This window comes from Ascidia mentula, chromosome 3 (assembly GCF_947561715.1).
Source record: "Ascidia mentula chromosome 3, kaAscMent1.1, whole genome shotgun sequence".
Classification (NCBI taxonomy): domain Eukaryota; kingdom Metazoa; phylum Chordata; class Ascidiacea; order Phlebobranchia; family Ascidiidae; genus Ascidia; species Ascidia mentula.
This window is the reverse complement of record NC_138568.1, coordinates 115,799-135,106: the sequence shown is the minus strand read 5'-3', so window position 1 is coordinate 135,106 and position 19,308 is coordinate 115,799. Positions and strand designations below refer to the sequence as shown.

The 19,308-nt window shown below is 37.8% G+C and overlaps 4 protein-coding genes across 6 annotated transcripts; all 4 read left to right on the top strand.

Annotated features, from left to right (window-relative positions):
• The first annotated feature begins 155 nt into the window (after window positions 1-155).
• On the top strand, window positions 156-5,559 carry LOC145895370 (vacuolar protein sorting-associated protein 54-like). Its single transcript, XM_082984172.1, has 17 exons — window positions 156-171; window positions 229-435; window positions 699-803; window positions 863-1,560; window positions 1,652-1,814; window positions 1,980-2,162; window positions 2,256-2,424; window positions 2,494-2,583; window positions 2,647-2,840; window positions 2,913-3,107; window positions 3,218-3,421; window positions 3,528-3,987; window positions 4,082-4,311; window positions 4,429-4,554; window positions 4,620-4,703; window positions 4,767-4,935; window positions 5,033-5,559. The coding sequence occupies exons 4-17, from the start codon at window positions 1,404-1,406 to the stop codon at window positions 5,198-5,200; spliced, it is 2,592 nt and encodes an 863-aa protein (XP_082840298.1). The 5' UTR covers window positions 156-171; window positions 229-435; window positions 699-803; window positions 863-1,403; the 3' UTR covers window positions 5,201-5,559.
• A 283-nt stretch (window positions 5,560-5,842) lies between these two features.
• Window positions 5,843-6,971, top strand: LOC145895371 (NADH dehydrogenase [ubiquinone] 1 alpha subcomplex assembly factor 4-like). The gene is made up of 4 exons (XM_082984173.1): window positions 5,843-5,968; window positions 6,026-6,232; window positions 6,496-6,600; window positions 6,660-6,971. Exons 2-4 carry the CDS (start codon window positions 6,052-6,054, stop codon window positions 6,944-6,946), a joined length of 573 nt encoding a protein of 190 aa, XP_082840299.1. The 5' UTR covers window positions 5,843-5,968; window positions 6,026-6,051; the 3' UTR covers window positions 6,947-6,971.
• Window positions 6,972-7,077: 106 nt separating this feature from the next.
• Window positions 7,078-12,544, top strand: LOC145895369 (vacuolar protein sorting-associated protein 54-like). Of its 3 annotated transcripts, none has more exons than XM_082984170.1 (19): window positions 7,078-7,357; window positions 7,449-7,611; window positions 7,777-7,959; window positions 8,053-8,221; window positions 8,291-8,380; window positions 8,444-8,637; window positions 8,710-8,904; window positions 9,015-9,218; window positions 9,325-9,796; window positions 9,891-10,009; window positions 10,076-10,224; window positions 10,347-10,492; window positions 10,547-10,650; window positions 10,710-10,796; window positions 10,918-11,092; window positions 11,196-11,345; window positions 11,630-11,797; window positions 11,905-12,054; window positions 12,172-12,544. In XM_082984170.1, the coding sequence occupies exons 1-19, from the start codon at window positions 7,201-7,203 to the stop codon at window positions 12,223-12,225; spliced, it is 3,129 nt and encodes a 1,042-aa protein (XP_082840296.1). In that variant the 5' UTR covers window positions 7,078-7,200; the 3' UTR covers window positions 12,226-12,544. The 3 variants fall into 3 exon arrangements, with proteins under 3 accessions (XP_082840296.1, XP_082840294.1, XP_082840297.1); XM_082984168.1 differs by having other exon boundaries at window positions 10,707-10,796; XM_082984171.1 differs by lacking the exon at window positions 12,172-12,544 and having other exon boundaries at window positions 10,707-10,796; window positions 11,885-12,048.
• Window positions 12,545-13,157: 613 nt separating this feature from the next.
• LOC145894408 (uncharacterized) lies at window positions 13,158-19,304 on the top strand. Its single transcript, XM_082982987.1, has 17 exons — window positions 13,158-13,252; window positions 13,374-13,412; window positions 13,547-13,714; window positions 13,773-13,933; window positions 15,021-15,186; window positions 16,361-16,518; window positions 16,576-16,633; window positions 16,692-16,796; window positions 16,852-16,902; window positions 17,006-17,167; window positions 17,267-17,430; window positions 17,608-17,782; window positions 17,886-18,043; window positions 18,147-18,240; window positions 18,296-18,388; window positions 18,723-18,854; window positions 19,012-19,304. Exons 1-17 carry the CDS (start codon window positions 13,204-13,206, stop codon window positions 19,038-19,040), a joined length of 1,962 nt encoding a protein of 653 aa, XP_082839113.1. The 5' UTR covers window positions 13,158-13,203; the 3' UTR covers window positions 19,041-19,304.
• Window positions 19,305-19,308: the final 4 nt, after the last annotated feature.

The following is a 19,308-nucleotide window of genomic DNA, read 5'->3' as shown; positions in this document are numbered from 1 at the left end:
AATACATTTGTTCATAATTTTGAAAATAGTGCACATGCAAATATGACTATCATAAATATATTGGAAACTTGTTATTTTTGTTTAAAAAAATGAAATATGCTTTTTTTTCTTATTGGCTGGAGGAGATATACCACTACCTCCGAAAGTGGATGATGACTACGTAACATTCAGGTGTAATATGTGCGAATTGTGAATTTTATTTGCTGACATTTCGTATTTTTGATGAAGTTTGCAATTAAAAAATTACACGCGCGATGGGTTTTTTTGACGGCCTGCTTAAATCTGGGAGGCTGGTCGGTTCTTCGTTGAGAAACAGAGTAAAAAAGGAGTTTCAAGATTACATGGCACCTGAAAGAGCACAAAAGGTCGTTGATAAAGAGAAAGAAATTCCTAAACGGGCACCAATGAATGTGCCTAAGCACGAATTTACCAATGGTATGTCCTGTGGAAATATAAAAAAACTTAAGTTATTGGGCAAATTGTACAATTGCACCACAAACTAATAGCTTGAGCAGCCAATTGACAATTCAGCTAAAAATCCTATTTCAGTTCAAGGTTCTATTTCAGTGTTGATGTTTAAAGTTTTTGTTGTTGATGTTTAAAGTTTTTGTTGTTGATGTTTAAAGTTTTTGTTGTTGATGTTTAAAGTTTTTGTTGTTGATGTTTAAAGTTCAGTATTTCATTATTGTTTATTTCAGAGGAAATTCAGCTTGCCAAAAAAGAACTGGAATTTCTTAAACAGAAAAATACAACTTTAACTTCTAATATGGATCAAGTTAAAATTATCTCAAATGACCCTGAAGGTACAATCCAAGGTTAAATTAAATTTACTGTCAAACCATTTGCTGCCATTTTGTATCAGGGGTCAAAGGTATGGATTTAAAGCAGCACAGTCACCAGCGAAGTGACCTTACAAGGAAAACATTACCGAAGCAAAGATATTTCGAAATTCCACAAAGTTCAGGCGTTCCTCGAGGACTTGTTTCGTTACCAGCTGTCATAAACATTTTGCACAATCATCGAATTTCACCTGAAGACTGGAACTCACAAACACTTGCAAAAAAAACAAATCTACGTGAAAGCGATGTCACAAATTTAATCAAACATTTCTCGCTTTTAACCGGGATTGAAACTAAAACTAAAAATTAATTTTAAACTATTTGGTCGGCAACAATCAAATTGATTTGCACAGATATGAGTTTATCTTTTTTTCTTGTACTGATTAGCTAAATTTTCCGTAAGTGTTTCAGTTTCACGTTACAAAAAACAACATCTTACAATCATTGGTTTGTGCAAACCATAAATTTGTATTTCTAATTTCTGAAGTTTTGTTTTTTCAGTAAATATGTAAAGTAGGCCTATTATGATACCAACTTGATTAAATATTGAGATGAAACAACCTTATGATGGAACTGAAGGAAAATGACAGGGAGAATGTTTGGGGAGTTCATGATGCTAAAGTTAACCTGGCTGCCTTGCTGAACGACCCGCGGAAGACGAGAAGAGATTATGATCTTTTCACTAAAACATGGGGGGAGACCTTCAGGGAATTACCACCAGGTTATTATTCTCATGAACACATTTCAGCAATATTTAAAAAGTTTTGGTCGATCTTTTGTAATCTTGTTTGCTAATAAATACGTGTATTTAGGTGCAATAATCAGACGTTCAAAATGGGTTCCAAATGTTGTGAAAGGACATTTTCAGGAATATTTGGATAATACAAGTGACCGTGTATTGCGACACGACAGTCAGTCCCTCAATAAATCAACTGAGAAAACAAACAACATATCTGACCCCTACGACCCCAACAGGTTTTGAGTTGTTTTTTTATATTTTTATGTAGCATTAAGTCGACTTGTAGTAAAATTGATGTCTGACAAGTGAAGTTCCTTAAGGCAACCAAAACTATGTCTGGATTTGTGACAAAATATAAAAATATAATCTGAAGATTTAGAACAAATGTTTTTGTTTTTTAGGAACAAATCTGTTATAAAATCTGCGGTCATTGCACAAAACGAGAGAGATGCCATCCTAAAAACTAGAGCCGCCCTGGATGCAATACCCAGGATATTTCTGCGTTCAGATTTTGCAATGGAAACACCACAAACATTTACAGCCGTTTTAAACTTGAATGAAAATGACAGACCAGCTGATGATCGGTACGCTCGACTAACGTTAATATTTTACATTAATAACATTTTTGTGTGACACTGGCTATCTAACTTAATGATCCAAACACATTTTGTGACCAGAATGTCTCAGAGTGGCAGACGCTTACTTCAAAGAGAAGTTTCCTCATCGAAACTGCTACAGGAGAAGTTAAGTCATTACCTGGATATGGTTGAGATGGCGATAGTTCGACAAATATCCCTAAGATCTGAAGCTTTTTTCAAAGCAATGTCCTCCCATGAAAAACTCCATGTTAGAAAAACATTTATGAGAATTTTGTCAACATTGTTGGGAGTTTTCAACATTTTGTTTTTATTCAAGGAATATTTAAGTTCGACTCAGACTTGTGTCCAGTCACTTCTACAAAAGGTGAAGAAAGTTGATCAAAACATCGTCAAGAATTCCCTCCAGGTGGAAAAGTTTGTTACACAACTTTCAAATAAGTTTCAACTAAATTTAAATTGTTTTTCAAAGGTTGTGAACTTGCAACAATCGCATCATAATGCAACAAAACTTCTCGAACGATTACACATGATGGTCACGGTTCATCAAACACAACCAACCATCCAGCTTCTGCTTTCAACAAATGAGTTCGCTGGATCTCTCGACCTCATCAGAACAACACAAGAAGTTTTACACCAGGAGCTTGCAGGGTTGCTCTGCTTTAGGTTCATTTATTATACTTGCAGTTTAGCCAAGTTTTAAAATTGTGATGTCATAATAGCATTTCTATGTTTTAGGCATTTGAGTAGTCAGCTGAGTGAAATGGAGCGTGTGATTGGTCACATGATGCAACAGGAAATATCAGAATGTTTTGTGAATGAAATTCAACGTCCAGTTGCTGAAGGTCACATGTGCGTTGACCCATATCGAATTACTGCCGTCACACTTGGATTATTACGACAGGGTCGATTCGACTTTCTTGACGGCTTTAGGTGAGTTTCATCAGGCTTCAACACAAATGTTACTCTGTTAAAATTTTTTCTATTGTTTCATCATTGGAACTTTAACATATTCCATGGAAACTACACATTTAACACTGCAGGTGTGAGATTGAAAGTTCTGTGAAGTATTTGATCAAAGAAGCTGTTGGGGGAGCAGTTAAGTACCTTCCTCATAGATGTGATGATGGGGATGTCCCCCAAGATGGAAAGGAAGTTACTCTTGCATCCAGGATGAGGAAGTTAATCTTCACTGATTGGATCAAACTCCTCAACAAAATATTTGAGCAGATGTTGATCTTGTTGAGGTGGTCACATGACCTTGTACAAAATGTTTAACTTCTTTTATTGTCATTTAAACTAATTTAATAACGTGGATGTTTTGCTAAAAGCTAACCCTCAATTTGTTTCCAGGCGAGTTAAATCCATCCTTGAAGTTATCGGAGGTGTTGCAAGTGACAGTTCAGCTTATGGGGAAATTATTGTCTCCCATCGGAAGAAGAGAGGTGATATTAAGAAGGAAATCCGTGACAATGGAACAAACGATGACTCATACTCGGAATCTGAACAAATGAATCCGTTTGTCAACTCAGAGGATGAAAGTGACGAACTTAACCCATTTTTGGGTGATTCCCCAATAAAAGTCCGGGCGAAAATCCGACTTCCAAGTGTTTCGTGCAACGGAAACTTCGACCAATCAAACCCGTTCGCAGAGGATGTGGAAGAAGATGAAATGTATGGACTTGCCAGTTATGAAGATGAATTAATAACTACGGCTGCTGATTCATATCTGCCTCCAGTGGTGGATAAAGTTAATAATGGATATGTGTCCGATAGTAAGCAGTCAGCTGACCATGAAAATGTTGACTTGCAGGTGAAGTTTTTATTTTAGGGGAATTTTCCTTGTTTCTGTTGAAAAACATCCTTTGTAACTCCAGCATTTTATTTCATGGTCAAACTTATTTCAGACCGAGTCTGATGTGACATCCTCGTACATCGGAGAAGTGATGACCGTGGAGAACGGAATAAACGGAAAGGGAATGGACGGGTCTACGTCATCAGTGGTGCGCCCCCGTATCGTGGAAGTGGGGGGTTCACCCACAAAGGGGTTGAAGAGGGTTAACAAGAAGAAACTGGTTAAGAAAGATGAGATTCCGGACATAGAAACTGATCGCCACCAAGTTCACAATATTCACAAGTAAGTTGACGTCATCAATACGACAAAACATTTATGACGACATAAAAAGTTAACTTTCAAAAAACTTCTTCGGTTGTAAACTTTCTGATATTTTATTTTTACTGATTTTGTTTGCAGACGGTCGGCGTCACGTGGCACCCCTGACGTCGGCTTAAATGTTGTGGAAATCGTGAGGTTGGCCCTGTTTGAACCCAACGTCACATTGCACGATGCAGATGTGGGAGAAACAGGTTATGCTATATGGTATGTGGGTATTACTCGAATTTCACGTTTGTTACTGAATTAATATCGTGAAATTTGTTTACCAGTGAATCTCATCTGTCGAACTACACTTACTCAATACCCGTCGCCCCGGAAACACCCCAGGGACTTCCAATCACACTCAGATTCACGTGAGTTCAGGCATTGTTACGTCACACTGCTTATTCCAATGCTCATGTCATTGTTCACGACAGAATGCGTGAGAATGTGAACATTGTTCGGTGTAAGAATGTGGGGAAAGATCTTTGTCCTGAAACGACAGAAACTGACGAAGAAGTAATTTCAAGAAATGGGAAAGAAGTTGATTTTGTCCTCAACTTTACCGATTACATCACAACCGACTACATCTTCCGCGCCACTAGTGTAAGTGCGCCATCTGCTGGTTGCAACTCGTTTTTATCAATCTCCTGTAACAATTTAATGAAAATTGTGTTTTGACATCTGTGATTTCTTATCACAGGTCTCCTCTTTGGCGGGAATTTGTTCCGAGACCAGCGATAATGCCGGGACAAGTTACACAGAATTCAACCTGCATTTCTATAGAACGTGCTCTACAACACCATCTACCGCCTCGCCTTCGGACGACATGCAGTTCGATTTCAGCGAATATGCTCAAGTGCCATCTTGAGCTGGTGCGCCGTATAGCGGATACACAAACACTGTCGGTCGTCCGCTCGAGGTCACTATCGTCAACTTAAATATGTTTTGTTGATTTGCACTTACTCGGTAAAGCCATAAAAGCCGTTGCAGGCCGATGTGATGCAATACATAATAATGAGCCATTTCAGCCAATCAGCCATCGAACCTGGGTTTCCACAGTAACAAGTTCCCGCCCTTTTTGTACATAACTTGCTTTTTACTGAGTGCTTTAAATTTTCCTTTTCGTATTTTTATGTTTGTTTTCGGATTTTTTTGTCCTATTTATCGTCAGCGCCACGTGAAGGCGCGCATGTGCCTGTATTTTGTGAAATAAAATTTTACTGTACAGATTACAATCAGACTACGGGTGTGCTATTGGAATGACCACTTATATTTTTGGATAGAATTTAGGACAAATTCTAGTACTTACGGTACAAGGTGACTGCGCCCAATTATCCAAATAAAAAAATTACTTTGCCATATTTCATTGATGTTTTAGTGAAATCAGATGAATCTTGCTGCCGAATACATTTTTAACAGAAATTTACTTGAGCACGCATCAGTTTTTGACATTTGATTGCATGCGAATACATTTGTTCATAATTTTGAAAATAGTGCACATGCAAATATGACTATCATAAATATATTGGAAACTTGTTATTTTTGTTTAAAAAAATGAAATATGCTTTTTTTTCTTATTGGCTGGAGGAGATATACCACTACCTCCGAAAGTGGATGATGACTACGTAACATTCAGGTGTAATATGTGCGAATTGTGAATTTTATTTGCTGACATTTCGTATTTTTGATGAAGTTTGCAATTAAAAAATTACACGCGCGATGGGTTTTTTTGACGGCCTGCTTAAATCTGGGAGGCTGGTCGGTTCTTCGTTGAGAAACAGAGTAAAAAAGGAGTTTCAAGATTACATGGCACCTGAAAGAGCACAAAAGGTCATTGATAAAGAGAAAGAAATTCCTAAACGGGCACCAATGAATGTGCCTAAGCACGAATTTACCAATGGTATGTCCTGTGGAAATATAAAAAAACTTAAGTTATTGGGCAAATTGTACAATTGCACCACAAACTAATAGCTTGAGCAGCCAATTGACAATTCAGCTAAAAATCCTATTTCAGTTCAAGGTTCTATTTCAGTGTTGATGTTTAAAGTTTTTGTTGTTGATGTTTAAAGTTTTTGTTGTTGATGTTTAAAGTTTTTGTTGTTGATGTTTAAAGTTTTTGTTGTTGATGTTTAAAGTTCAGTATTTCATTATTGTTTATTTCAGAGGAAATTCAGCTTGCCAAAAAAGAACTGGAATTTCTTAAACAGAAAAATACAACTTTAACTTCTAATATGGATCAAGTTAAAATTATCTCAAATGACCCTGAAGGTACAATCCAAGGTTAAATTAAATTTACTGTCAAACCATTTGCTGCCATTTTGTATCAGGGGTCAAAGGTATGGATTTAAAGCAGCACAGTCACCAGCGAAGTGACCTTACAAGGAAAACATTACCGAAGCAAAGATATTTCGAAATTCCACAAAGTTCAGGCGTTCCTCGAGGACTTGTTTCGTTACCAGCTGTCATAAACATTTTGCACAATCATCGAATTTCACCTGAAGACTGGAACTCACAAACACTTGCAAAAAAAACAAATCTACGTGAAAGCGATGTCACAAATTTAATCAAACATTTCTCGCTTTTAACCGGGATTGAAACTAAAACTAAAAATTAATTTTAAACTATTTGGTCGGCAACAATCAAATTGATTTGCACAGATATGAGTTTATCTTTTTTTCTTGTACTGATTAGCTAAATTTTCCGTAAGTGTTTCAGTTTCACGTTACAAAAAACAACATCTTACAATCATTGGTTTGTGCAAACCATAAATTTGTATTTCTAATTTCTGAAGTTTTGTTTTTTCAGTAAATATGTAAAGTAGGCCTATTATGATACCAACTTGATTAAATATTGAGATGAAACAACCTTATGATGGAACTGAAGGAAAATGACAGGGAGAATGTTTGGGGAGTTCATGATGCTAAAGTTAACCTGGCTGCCTTGCTGAACGACCCGCGGAAGACGAGAAGAGATTATGATCTTTTCACTAAAACATGGGGGGAGACCTTCAGGGAATTACCACCAGGTTATTATTCTCATGAACACATTTCAGCAATATTTAAAAAGTTTTGGTCGATCTTTTGTAATCTTGTTTGCTAATAAATACGTGTATTTAGGTGCAATAATCAGACGTTCAAAATGGGTTCCAAATGTTGTGAAAGGACATTTTCAGGAATATTTGGATAATACAAGTGACCGTGTATTGCGACACGACAGTCAGTCCCTCAATAAATCAACTGAGAAAACAAACAACATATCTGACCCCTACGACCCCAACAGGTTTTGAGTTGTTTGTTTATATTTTTATGTAGCATTAAGTCGACTTGTAGTAAAATTGATGTCTGACAAGTGAAGTTCCTTAAGGCAACCAAAACTATGTCTGGATTTGTGACAAAATATAAAAATATAATCTGAAGATTTAGAACAAATGTTTTTGTTTTTTAGGAACAAATCTGTTATAAAATCTGCGGTCATTGCACAAAACGAGAGAGATGCCATCCTAAAAACTAGAGCCGCCCTGGATGCAATACCCAGGATATTTCTGCGTTCAGATTTTGCAATGGAAACACCACAAACATTTACAGCCGTTTTAAACTTGAATGAAAATGACAGACCAGCTGATGATCGGTACGCTCGACTAACGTTAATATTTTACATTAATAACATTTTTGTGTGACACTGGCTATCTAACTTAATGATCCAAACACATTTTGTGACCAGAATGTCTCAGAGTGGCAGACGCTTACTTCAAAGAGAAGTTTCCTCATCGAAACTGCTACAGGAGAAGTTAAGTCATTACCTGGATATGGTTGAGATGGCGATAGTTCGACAAATATCCCTAAGATCTGAAGCTTTTTTCAAAGCAATGTCCTCCCATGAAAAACTCCATGTTAGAAAAACATTTATGAGAATTTTGTCAACATTGTTGGGAGTTTTCAACATTTTGTTTTTATTCAAGGAATATTTAAGTTCGACTCAGACTTGTGTCCAGTCACTTCTACAAAAGGTGAAGAAAGTTGATCAAAACATCGTCAAGAATTCCCTCCAGGTGGAAAAGTTTGTTACACAACTTTCAAATAAGTTTCAACTAAATTTAAATTGTTTTTCAAAGGTTGTGAACTTGCAACAATCGCATCATAATGCAACAAAACTTCTCGAACGATTACACATGATGGTCACGGTTCATCAAACACAACCAACCATCCAGCTTCTGCTTTCAACAAATGAGTTCGCTGGATCTCTCGACCTCATCAGAACAACACAAGAAGTTTTACACCAGGAGCTTGCAGGGTTGCTCTGCTTTAGGTTCATTTATTATACTTGCAGTTTAGCCAAGTTTTAAAATTGTGATGTCATAATAGCATTTCTATGTTTTAGGCATTTGAGTAGTCAGCTGAGTGAAATGGAGCGTGTGATTGGTCACATGATGCAACAGGAAATATCAGAATGTTTTGTGAATGAAATTCAACGTCCAGTTGCTGAAGGTCACATGTGCGTTGACCCATATCGAATTACTGCCGTCACACTTGGATTATTACGACAGGGTCGATTTGACTTTCTTGACGGCTTTAGGTGAGTTTCATCAGGCTTCAACACAAATGTTACTCTGTTAAAATTTTTTCTATTGTTTCATCATTGGAACTTTAACATATTCCATGGAAACTACACATTTAACACTGCAGGTGTGAGATTGAAAGTTCTGTGAAGTATTTGATCAAAGAAGCTGTTGGGGGAGCAGTTAAGTACCTTCCTCATAGATGTGATGATGGGGATGTCCCCCAAGATGGAAAGGAAGTTACTCTTGCATCCAGGATGAGGAAGTTAATCTTCACTGATTGGATCAAACTCCTCAACAAAATATTTGAGCAGATGTTGATCTTGTTGAGGTGGTCACATGACCTTGTACAAAATGTTTAACTTCTTTTATTGTCATTTAAACTAATTTAATATAGTGGATGTTTTGCTAAAAGCTAACCCTCAATTTGTTTCCAGGCGAGTTAAATCCTTCCTTGAAGTTATCGGAGGTGTTGCAAGTGACAGTTCAGCTTATGGGGAAATTATTGTCTCCCATCGGAAGAAGAGAGGTGATATTAAGAAGGAAATCCGTGACAATGGAACAAACGATGACTCATACTCGGAATCTGAACAAATGAATCCGTTTGTCAACTCAGAGGATGAAAGTGACGAACTTAACCCATTTTTGGTTGATTCCCCAATAAAAGTCCAGGCGAAAATTCGACTTCCAAGTGTTTCGTGTAACGGAAACTTCGACCAATCAAACCCGTTCGCAGAGGATGTGGAAGAAGATGAAATGTATGGACTTGCCAGTTATGAAGATGAATTAATAACTACGGCTGCTGATTCATATCTGCCTCCTGTGAGCCCTCCAGTGGTGGATAAAGTTAATAATGGATATGTGTCCGATAGTAAGCAGTCAGCTGACCATGAAAATGTTGACTTGCAGGTGAAGTTTTTATTTTAGGGGAATTTTCCTTGTTTCCGTTGAAAAACATCCTTTGTAACTCCAGCATTTTATTTCATGGTCAAACTTATTTCAGACCGAGTCTGATGTGACATCCTCGTACATCGGAGAAGTGATGACGCAGGAAGAACAGGATAACTTTACTCGGATGTTAAGGGATTTGTTATGTTGGACTTGCGACTTCCAGCAAGATCGGTGGGTGGAAAGTTTTCTGAAGGTTTGGTGACGTTGAACAGTGTAAATTGTTCACTTATTCCATAGATGTGTTAAAGTGTTGATAGCGAAAGGAAAGGACAGCTCTCTTGACAAACTTAGTTCTGGAGACTTTTTGCAACTCGCAAAATCTGTCAAACATTTTACAACAGAATCGGAATTAATTGTTCGACGACAGAGTGGGGGAAGCACCACAGGCAAGATTCACTCTTTAAAAGCTTTCCGACTTCCACAATTAAAAAATGTTTAAGATAATAAATTGTAACCTTGTGAGATTAAATAGAACATTTGTTTGAAATTATGTCATACATGTGTGCAGAGCGCCACCTTGAGGACCAGCACTTATCACTTAATGGGTCACTAAAGGGAGCCCTCAGAACGCAAGCTTCACGATTTGTTTCAAGATTTCATGAAGAACGAAGAAATAAACTTTCGCTTATTCTTGACAATGAAGTTTGGAAACAAGTAAGCGAGGTCTTTGTTCTCGTGTTCTAATTTTTTTGATTCATGTTCTTTTAGGCAGAGGTTCCGCTTGAATTGTCACATCTTGTGCAAGATTTGGTTGATGGCAGAATCAATAAGGTTATTAATGAAAAAAGCAGCTTCGAAAATTATGAAAACAGGTTAATATTTGTGAAGTTATTGTAACGAAAGTGAACAATTGATGTTGTTCTTTCAGAAGTTGTGAGTTTCTTCTTCTGGATGGCGAGCGATACATCGTGGTTGGAACCGTTTTAATCCTTCTTAAAATGGCTACAGAGTATTGCAAGTAATTGCATAAAATGTTTCTTATATTTGTCAAAAAAAATACAAACTCTAAAATGAGTGAAAAATGATTCATGTTTTTGATATTTTTGTTTATTACATTGTTTCTTTTTGTGCATTCGAAGATGTTCAGATGACCTTCCCAACTCAACATCTGACCTTGTACACAGACTACGTGACCTTTTGACCTTGTTTAATTCCCGTACCTGTCAACTTGTACTTGGTGCGGGGGCTTTACAACTGGTTGGGTTGAAAACAATAACAACAAAAAATCTGGCTCTGGCGTCAAGATGTTTGCAGGTGTTATTTCGTCTTTAAACAAGATAGCTGGTTGTTGGACTCGTGTCGGGAAGCTGGAGGAATACATGTGTTTGTATCTTGAATGTTGATTTCTATGTTTTAGTTGATTCTTCACTGTATTCCATCCATCCGCTCCCATTTCGAGGCGAAAATCATGAAACAAATCAGTTTACAAACGAATGCTGAAGGGAATTCCCCTCCGAAACATAAATCTGTTCTAAGACATTTTGACCACATCACGAAAGACTACCAGGTACCAAGACTCCTGACGACTGGTGGAATTTAAATTTATAGCGGGAAATTATTCTTCGCTTCAAAATATCACGAGTATTGTGATGTAACAATGCGATCAATCACAAAGTTTTGCGCGACTCCGATTTAACAGAGTCGCCACGTTATCGCAACAACCGGTCGTAAAATTATTGCTGTCAACCACGAGACATCTTCGCACACTCCATTACCTTGTAACAATCTGATCTGAAAACACATCTGTATTTCTTCCAGCAAGTTTCCTCAAAAACCTTTTTGCATTGTCAGGATCACGTCCAGGAAATTGAGAACAAATTTGTTTCAATTGTTTCTGGTGTTTTCGAACGACAACTTTCCAAATGGGAGGTGAAAGCCCCGGTTCCTTCATCGACTTTCCGGGCGATTTGTAAGCAATTAAATAAATTCCATGACACAGTCAGCTCTCTACTGCCTCAGGTGATCTATTTTGATCTTCTGCTGTAAATATTAAAACATTTGTAGCAACATCTCATGGACAGACAGCTTTTGTAATTTTTAAAACAGTTTCGATTTATCTTCAACAGGAACAGATACGACGGATAATCGTGAAGTTAAATAACGAATTTAAAGTTCAACTTAGAAAAAGTTTGATTCGATTCAATGTCCGGAATGATGGTGGGCCACAACATGGTCTGGTGACCTCTGACCTTAACTTTTTCGAGAACAATCTAAAGGTCAGAAGTTCATCAGTATTTGCGTTGAAATTTTTCGAATGAATGGTTTTATTTATTGGTTTACTATCCAAGTATGGGTCTAGGGATTGGTTATGAAGTACTTACATTATCTTGCAGAACCTGAAAGGGATGGAAAAAGTGGATTTAAAATTATCCACTGTCTGGAGCTGATGCTTGGCGCCATCTAGTGACAAAGAACTGTGACGTAACATCGATGACGTGTGCGTGCCTTAGTTACATTGGTGCTTGATGACGTGTAGCAAGTTAACGACGAAAATGGCAAATATACTTGTGTGCGCCCCCTTGTGGTAATTGTTGACGTTCGGTTTTGCCGCTCGGTCGTGCAAGAGAATTCCCCGTGCGTTCTTGTTCAAAATTTACCTGAAACGTCATCAGTTGTCTGATGCACAGTTAAGGTTTTAGATTGAAATGTGCACTTTTTACTTGACCTTGTGACAAATATAACCTTGGTTGTGCAATAAATCGGGTGTCCAACGTTTACGTCATCTTCTGTGAGGAAATAACGTTCGGGTTTTTGAAAATGTCGGAATTCAACTAAATTAGCAACAAACATTTTTCTGGTTTAAAACGTGGGAAGTGGTTTTGTTTCCACCACAGACTGGCACCTGATTAATAAGATGTTAGTGTATAAATGCAAATGACGGTTTGCAAATGCACGATTGATTGAGGAAGTCGTTTAGTTTTAACCTTGTGGTAACTGCACAGGAGTTCGCTGTGCATCAAATTTTCGCAAAACCCCAAAACAATTGCTTCAACCCAAAAGAATTTCGAGTTCCAGAAAAAGGTTTCTTCCGTAATAGAAAAAAGAAGCTTTGAGGTTGCTGGAAAGAAACGCGTTCAAATGTTGCCGCCTTGTGTAACTAACTTGTTTACTTAGAACTTGTTGCTGCCGAAGCGCGTGTGCTGATTCAAATGAATGGTCGCCGCCACGTTTTCATCAATCGATTCGAACGTTAACAATAATAAACCCGCGGATGCATTGTTGCGTTGCAGTAATTACCATAGAAACGCGTTTGCACGGCGGGAAGTTGTGGTGCAGAAAAATAGCGTGTTAAAGATATTTTACGTGGTTTTACTTTTCACTGAGGCAGGGGCAGGTTGGTGTTTTGGTAGAGACTGTAATTGAAAATGTTGCGAATACATCTGTTACTTTGCTGTTTACTTGTTGCATGCAAATGTGAGTTTTTTATAAATATTTTATCCTTGGTAATTAAAATTAACTTTACACAAGTTTTTAAAGTTTTCCTTGTTTAAAATTAGTGCTACAATTGCTATCATACAAATTTGTTTGTTTTTAGTTATTGAAGCAAGTAAATGGGAGTACAAAGGAGCAAATGGTTGGTCTAACATGTGGACAATCTTTTTTAATTTTTTTCATATAAGTTTTTTGTACATCTCCTGCAACAGCACTGTGAAATAAAATATGTAAAATATTGTATTATGACTAAACTCACTATTTATTAACAATCAGGGCCTCATGATTGGGACTCCATAGCACCAGCATGTGGCAGTTCTTCTCAATCTCCAATTAATATTGACACCGGAATAGTCATTCCCAATGAAAATTTGCACTTCATAGAATATCAAGGTTATAATCAATCTTTGAACGGAGGGAATTTCATCAACAATGGCCACACTGGTAACACTTAAAATTGAAATTTATTGAAACTTGCCTGTTCAATTTATTTCATTTCCAGTTCAATTAAATTTTCCCCAAAACAAGGTGTTTAAACTGAGTGGAAATGGATTTGAGGCGACGTACACTGCTTTGCAACTTCATTTTCACTGGAGAGCAAAAAATTCTAGCATTGATGGGGGGTCTGAGCATGCAATTAACGGGGAGTTTTATGACGCAGAGGTCAGAACTTGTTGTGTTTTCTTCCAATGTTACTTTTCCACTAATGGTTTTTAACATTAAGATGAAAAACACCAGATTTACCATCTATTCTGGTAATGATGTATAATGATAACATGCAAATAAGCATGTTGTGTATTACATAGCATTATTATCATCATTCAGCATGTAAGCTATTTGTTCCAATGATAGATTGACCTTTACTTTCTGCTGGGGACTCAGGCAAGGTTGTTTCTATGTAACAAGGACATGTTGGTCAAACAGTGGAAATATGTTTAATAATTAACTAAAAAAATGAATACTTTTTTGATGACAAAACATTGCACTGATTTACTGCTAATATAATTAGAGTTTATTTTGTTGTTGGGCTTTTGTCCAAACAGCTTATAGTTGTTCTGTTTGGGATCGCTCGTATCAGGGTTTGTTTGGTTTGCTAACCACACATTGACACGTCCGTTCTGACAGCATCAAGACATACGGCCTGGTAAACTTATTTGTTTGCTTTCTAAATCCAAAGCGTGGAGAAACCGATCACATAAGTCATTCAGCACTTGAACAAATAAGTTCTTGTGGCTCCTGGGTGAAGATATTAGGGAACCTTTGTCATGTTTCAAACTACTGGAAATTACTTTGAAGTGAAACGTTATTAATTCCACAGAAGCACTGAATGAATTGTTCATTCAAACATGAAATTAACAAAAATATTCAGGACACTGTTGACAACTTTGCAACAATTAATTTAAGAGACTTTAAATTAAGAGATTTAAAGATTTTCCGAAGTAAATTTGCAATTCTGAAATATAAACCATATCAGAATTTGAAGCAGTTATAAGTTACGCCTTGCGCAATATGAACACCACGACAACACCGTTTAAATTAACCTTTGCGAAATGTTGGTTGGTATTTCGTCTGTTTCTTGTCCAAGTTTAAATTTGTAACATGTAATTATCCCAAGGACATTGTCAGAGTGCTGGCGTGCTTCTTCAACCACAATTCACGGTTGCGTGATTGCTTCGAATTTTGTGGATTTAGTTGCTTTTGTTCGTTTGGTGTCGATCAAGTTTTAAAAATTCGTTTTTGTTTTTGGCAGCTTCACATCGTCCATATTAAGGATCCATACACAAGTCTCGACCAAATTAAGAACCAGACCGACGGCTTGGCGGTGATAGGAGTTTTGCTGAAGGTTTCAGATGCTGCGCAAGATAATCCGGATTACCAGAACCTCCTGGAAACGGCGGTTCTGTGCACCAATAACGGTAACTCACGTTTATACTCAAATCCACGGCTGCGTACCAACGGATTAACATGACACAACCAATGAAACACTTATGTTTTGTTTCTACGCCGTTAGCGAAAGACAAATTTGTTTGTTGATCGTTCAATTATCCTCCGTATTAATTTACGTTTAGACCTCGGGGCAAATTTGTCAAAAAATCCGCGAGATAATTTTCCCGTGATGCTTATCGCGATATTTTGTGGAGTTTATTGTAGCGTCCATAGATGCAATTGAAGGTTGATTTACAGTGGGCTGAGGGTTTTACTGAACTGCAGTTAAGTTCAACATTGTTGTTCGAATTCTCACTGCGTGATTTGCAAACGAGTTGGTTTTCCACACACCTGAGATTAACCCCGAGATTAACTTACCTAGCAACCACATCACAAGTCGGTTTCTACCAAACGTCAATTTAATGAAGCGTGACTGACTTTCTAGTGCGTAACGGTGCATGACGACCTGCATGCCTAAGCACTGCAAAACGTCCAGGGTTGCTTCCTGCCTCATTAACGAAATGGTTTTGCGGGTAAATCGAGATTGATCGCTTGCTTTTGGCCACCAACAAACTCGCAAATATTTCCAAACCGCAGGTTTTTGTGTTGCTGTAACAGCATAAGACTAAATTATGTTAATTATATTTAAGATTGCAAAAAATGTACATTGCCGATATTTTAAACCAACGACCACTTGAAAAACAATTTTATTTTTATTTCCCAACGTTTTATGCAATATTATGATCTAAATTGTTACGTCTAAACTACAACACAATGTCTGTTGCCAGTTCAAAACATGATTTTGGAGCCGCCATGACTTGTCGAACATGTGATAATTTAAAAATAAATTGAACATGGAGTCATTCGGACGGAGTTCAACCTCACTATGAGCAGTTTGTGGTCTGGGTGACGTAAGCGTTTCACAGATGCGGTTTTCTGACCTTGTGACGAACTTTTCAACTATGAGTGATGACGTCATGAGAACATGCGACTGAAAAGGTTTCGAACCAATTATAGGAGGTCGTTGGATATCTAATTAACCTTCAGCTTCGCGCTAAACTTCATGAACCAAATATCAGGTCGACGGGGTTGAAATGCTTGGAAGGATTTGTGTCAACCGTCCGTTGTCCCCGAGGGAAATGATGGAATCTCGTTTATTTCCAGGCGAAACTGCAGACTTGACGAGTGATGTCGTGCCGATCTCTTTACTGCCCACGTGCGGCAGTTACTTCCGCTACTCCGGTTCACTTACCACTCCTCCGTGTTACGAAGCGGTAGAATGGACAGTTTATCAAAACCCAGTCATAATTTCACTCCATCAGGTTCGTGGTTCACTTACTCGGGGTAAAAACGATTGGGATTTATTAGTAATTTTTTAGTTGGAACTTTTGCAAAGTCTGCGAGTGAATCTGGCGCCCACCAACAATCCTTCACAAGGTAAACTAATATTTACATGAGAATGATTGGTTTAGTTTAACTTGTGACGTCACCACAGGTGATACGTCATCGAACCATGACAACGATGAAGAAGAATTAAGCGACAACTTCCGTCCTCTTCAACCTCTCAATGGAAGGATTGTCACCGCATTCTATGACGTCGGTAAGTGTTGCACCCTACTACAACCGGTGAATCCCCTAACTTGTTTGTGTTGCAGATGTTGAGACCCTCCCCGGGGTTGGGTGGCATTATCACGAGGACGAGGAAGGTAAGGTTGGGGGCGAAATGTCCGGCGGCTTTGACACTTTTAATTGCTGCGTCACATTATTCACTGTTACGTCACATAAACTATCCGGTGTGTTACGTCATAGATCATTGGTCACATACCGACGAGGATTGTGGGAAAAGCAGTCAGTCTCCGATCGACTTCAAACCTGATGACATTTCAACGTCGGATCAACTCAACAAACTTGAATTTTCATCTTCTTACTCAAGTGCGACATCTGGCGACCTGGCTAACAACGGTCACACAGGTTCGATTTTGTGATATTTCAATGTTATTCTCAAATGTATTTCTCTAAACTTAACCCTTGGGTTTTTATATTTCGTTTCACCCCGATGGCTTGTTGCAGTTGTGTACGCCATGCATCAGCATTTGTCGTTTGAAGACGGGAAGAAGAAATTTGTTGCAAAACAACTTCATTTTCACTGGGGAAGTGCAAGTGTCGAAGATGATCAAGTTGTTTGGAACAGAGGGTCGGAACATTCAGTTAACGGACTGCATTATCCAATTGAGGTTTGACACCGAGTTTACAATGTGTCAGCAGTAAAGCATTCATAAAAAACTTAATTTAAGAAAATATAATAAATTTTATTGCTATTCATCACCCACTGGCTGTTTTTTTAATAGTTATAGCTATCCCCAATATTTTTGTGAAGTTTAATCCCCTGTCTTTGCTTAATCCCAATCCAGATGCATATTGTCCACGCAAAAGAAAATCCGGAAGAGAATGGAGATGATACATCAGATGATCTCGCCGTTCTTGGGGTTTTCTTCCATATATCGGATGACCCGAGCAAAGTTACCGAGGAATCGGATGAGCAGCTTGAAAAACTCACGGAACATTTTATCCACGTTCACTTCGAAGGTTGTTTTGATTCTAAACGAATAATAAAGTTTAACAAAATCTTGTCCTACATTTTCAAAACATTCACAAAATTGAAACAAACCCTAAAACCTGGAACTTTTAGATGATGACGTGGAAATAGATGAAGGGCCGGACTTAATGGACCTTCTGCCTTCCAACAAAAGTTATTACAGATATTACGGCTCCCTCACTACTCCTCCATGCACGGAGTCAGTTATGTGGACAATGTTCATGCAACCGGTTTACGTTTCACTGGAGAGGGTGAGAGTGACATCTAGTCAAAACCTAAAATAACTTGATCAGGATTTTGTGATCTTGTTAAACCTCGGTTACTTGCTGTGTTTAAACTTTTGCGTTTTTAAAGTTTCTTCAATTCCAAACTCTGTTGAAAATCCACCAGCAAGAGATGAAGGAGGGGAACAGGACAATCGCAAAACACCCGAGCACTTTAACCATGGGTAGGTGGATTCATACTCGCATTAACACCTACACTGAAGTTTGTCTCTTATTCAGAAAACGAAATGAAATCAGCATCGTTAGCAAACAATTACAGACCAGTTCAACCTCTCAGCGGCAGAACAGTGATCGTCTACGTCCAACCACCAGGTAATTGTGTGTAAAGTAGAAGCGACATTTGATGGGCATCGGTTTTCTCAAAATTACAGCAAGATTAAATTTTTGGCGAGGAAAATGTTTTTTGGAAGTTTATTAAAATTTGGTTCGGTAACATCGTGAATAATAGGGGTTGTAATAATTATAAAGTTGTCCTGGAGTTATCAGGAAATTTATCAAACGCATTCTTAATTATGTCAAACGCAACGATTGTGAGTCACAAAGAATTGTTTTGTTGTGGTTTTTTTGATTGAGAATTTTTCTCTTGTTCTGTGTAGTTTGAAGGAAGAATTAACTGCCTAAATACATGTTATTTAATTCGTTGCAGCGAGCACAGAAACCAACGTCCTTGCAATCGTTTTATGGACAACCCTCGGTCTTGTGGCGTTCATCGCTATATTAGCTGCTATTATATTATGTCGTAACAAACGAAGTGACAAAAAGGTCAAATATTCCGAAGGTAAGAACAACCATCTGTTTGCCCTGTGATGTCATGGAGGGTCGTTATGTTTAGTTGTTGCATGAAAAATGTTAATTATTTGTTGCACTCAAACAAACGACCGTGGATGCAAAACAATGTGCGAGATTGTGACGTAACAATTGTTATCTGTTTGCAGGAAAACTAGCAGAAGAAAGTCTTGCATAGATGATTGTTGTTTGAAATCAGGCAGAAGAATTTGTGGAAAATCATGAATTATTTCCCAGCTGTGTCCCCATGTTTAGATTAGTTTAAGTCTTCTATGCATGGAAAAACTCAACCTTCCTCCATCGTCATCATTCACAACATGCACCAACATTTGGTTAACTGCATTAGTTTGTTTATTATGCGTTTGTACAAAGCACTTTATTATCGGTGTCTTAATTCTAGAATGTTCGATTAATTTTTAATAAATTTGCAATTGACCTCGGGCGCC

Coding starts and splice junctions, on each gene's coding strand:
- LOC145895370 (XM_082984172.1), top strand. CDS start 1,404: ATGATGGAACTGAAGGAAAATGACAGGGAGAATGTTTGGGGAGTTCAT. Junction 4,312..4,428: donor CAAGTTCACAATATTCACAA/GTAAGTTGACGT, acceptor TTTTGTTTGCAG/ACGGTCGGCGTCACGTGGCA. Junction 4,704..4,766: donor CCAATCACACTCAGATTCAC/GTGAGTTCAGGC, acceptor TGTTCACGACAG/AATGCGTGAGAATGTGAACA.
- LOC145895371 (XM_082984173.1), top strand. CDS start 6,052: ATGGGTTTTTTTGACGGCCTGCTTAAATCTGGGAGGCTGGTCGGTTCT. Junction 6,233..6,495: donor TAAGCACGAATTTACCAATG/GTATGTCCTGTG, acceptor TGTTTATTTCAG/AGGAAATTCAGCTTGCCAAA. Junction 6,601..6,659: donor TATCTCAAATGACCCTGAAG/GTACAATCCAAG, acceptor ATTTTGTATCAG/GGGTCAAAGGTATGGATTTA.
- LOC145895369 (XM_082984168.1), top strand. CDS start 7,201: ATGATGGAACTGAAGGAAAATGACAGGGAGAATGTTTGGGGAGTTCAT. Junction 8,905..9,014: donor GACTTTCTTGACGGCTTTAG/GTGAGTTTCATC, acceptor TTAACACTGCAG/GTGTGAGATTGAAAGTTCTG. Junction 10,651..10,706: donor TTCGAAAATTATGAAAACAG/GTTAATATTTGT, acceptor TTGTTCTTTCAG/AAGTTGTGAGTTTCTTCTTC.
- LOC145894408 (XM_082982987.1), top strand. CDS start 13,204: ATGTTGCGAATACATCTGTTACTTTGCTGTTTACTTGTTGCATGCAAA. Junction 13,413..13,546: donor GGAGTACAAAGGAGCAAATG/GTTGGTCTAACA, acceptor ATTAACAATCAG/GGCCTCATGATTGGGACTCC. Junction 16,519..16,575: donor TCATAATTTCACTCCATCAG/GTTCGTGGTTCA, acceptor GTAATTTTTTAG/TTGGAACTTTTGCAAAGTCT.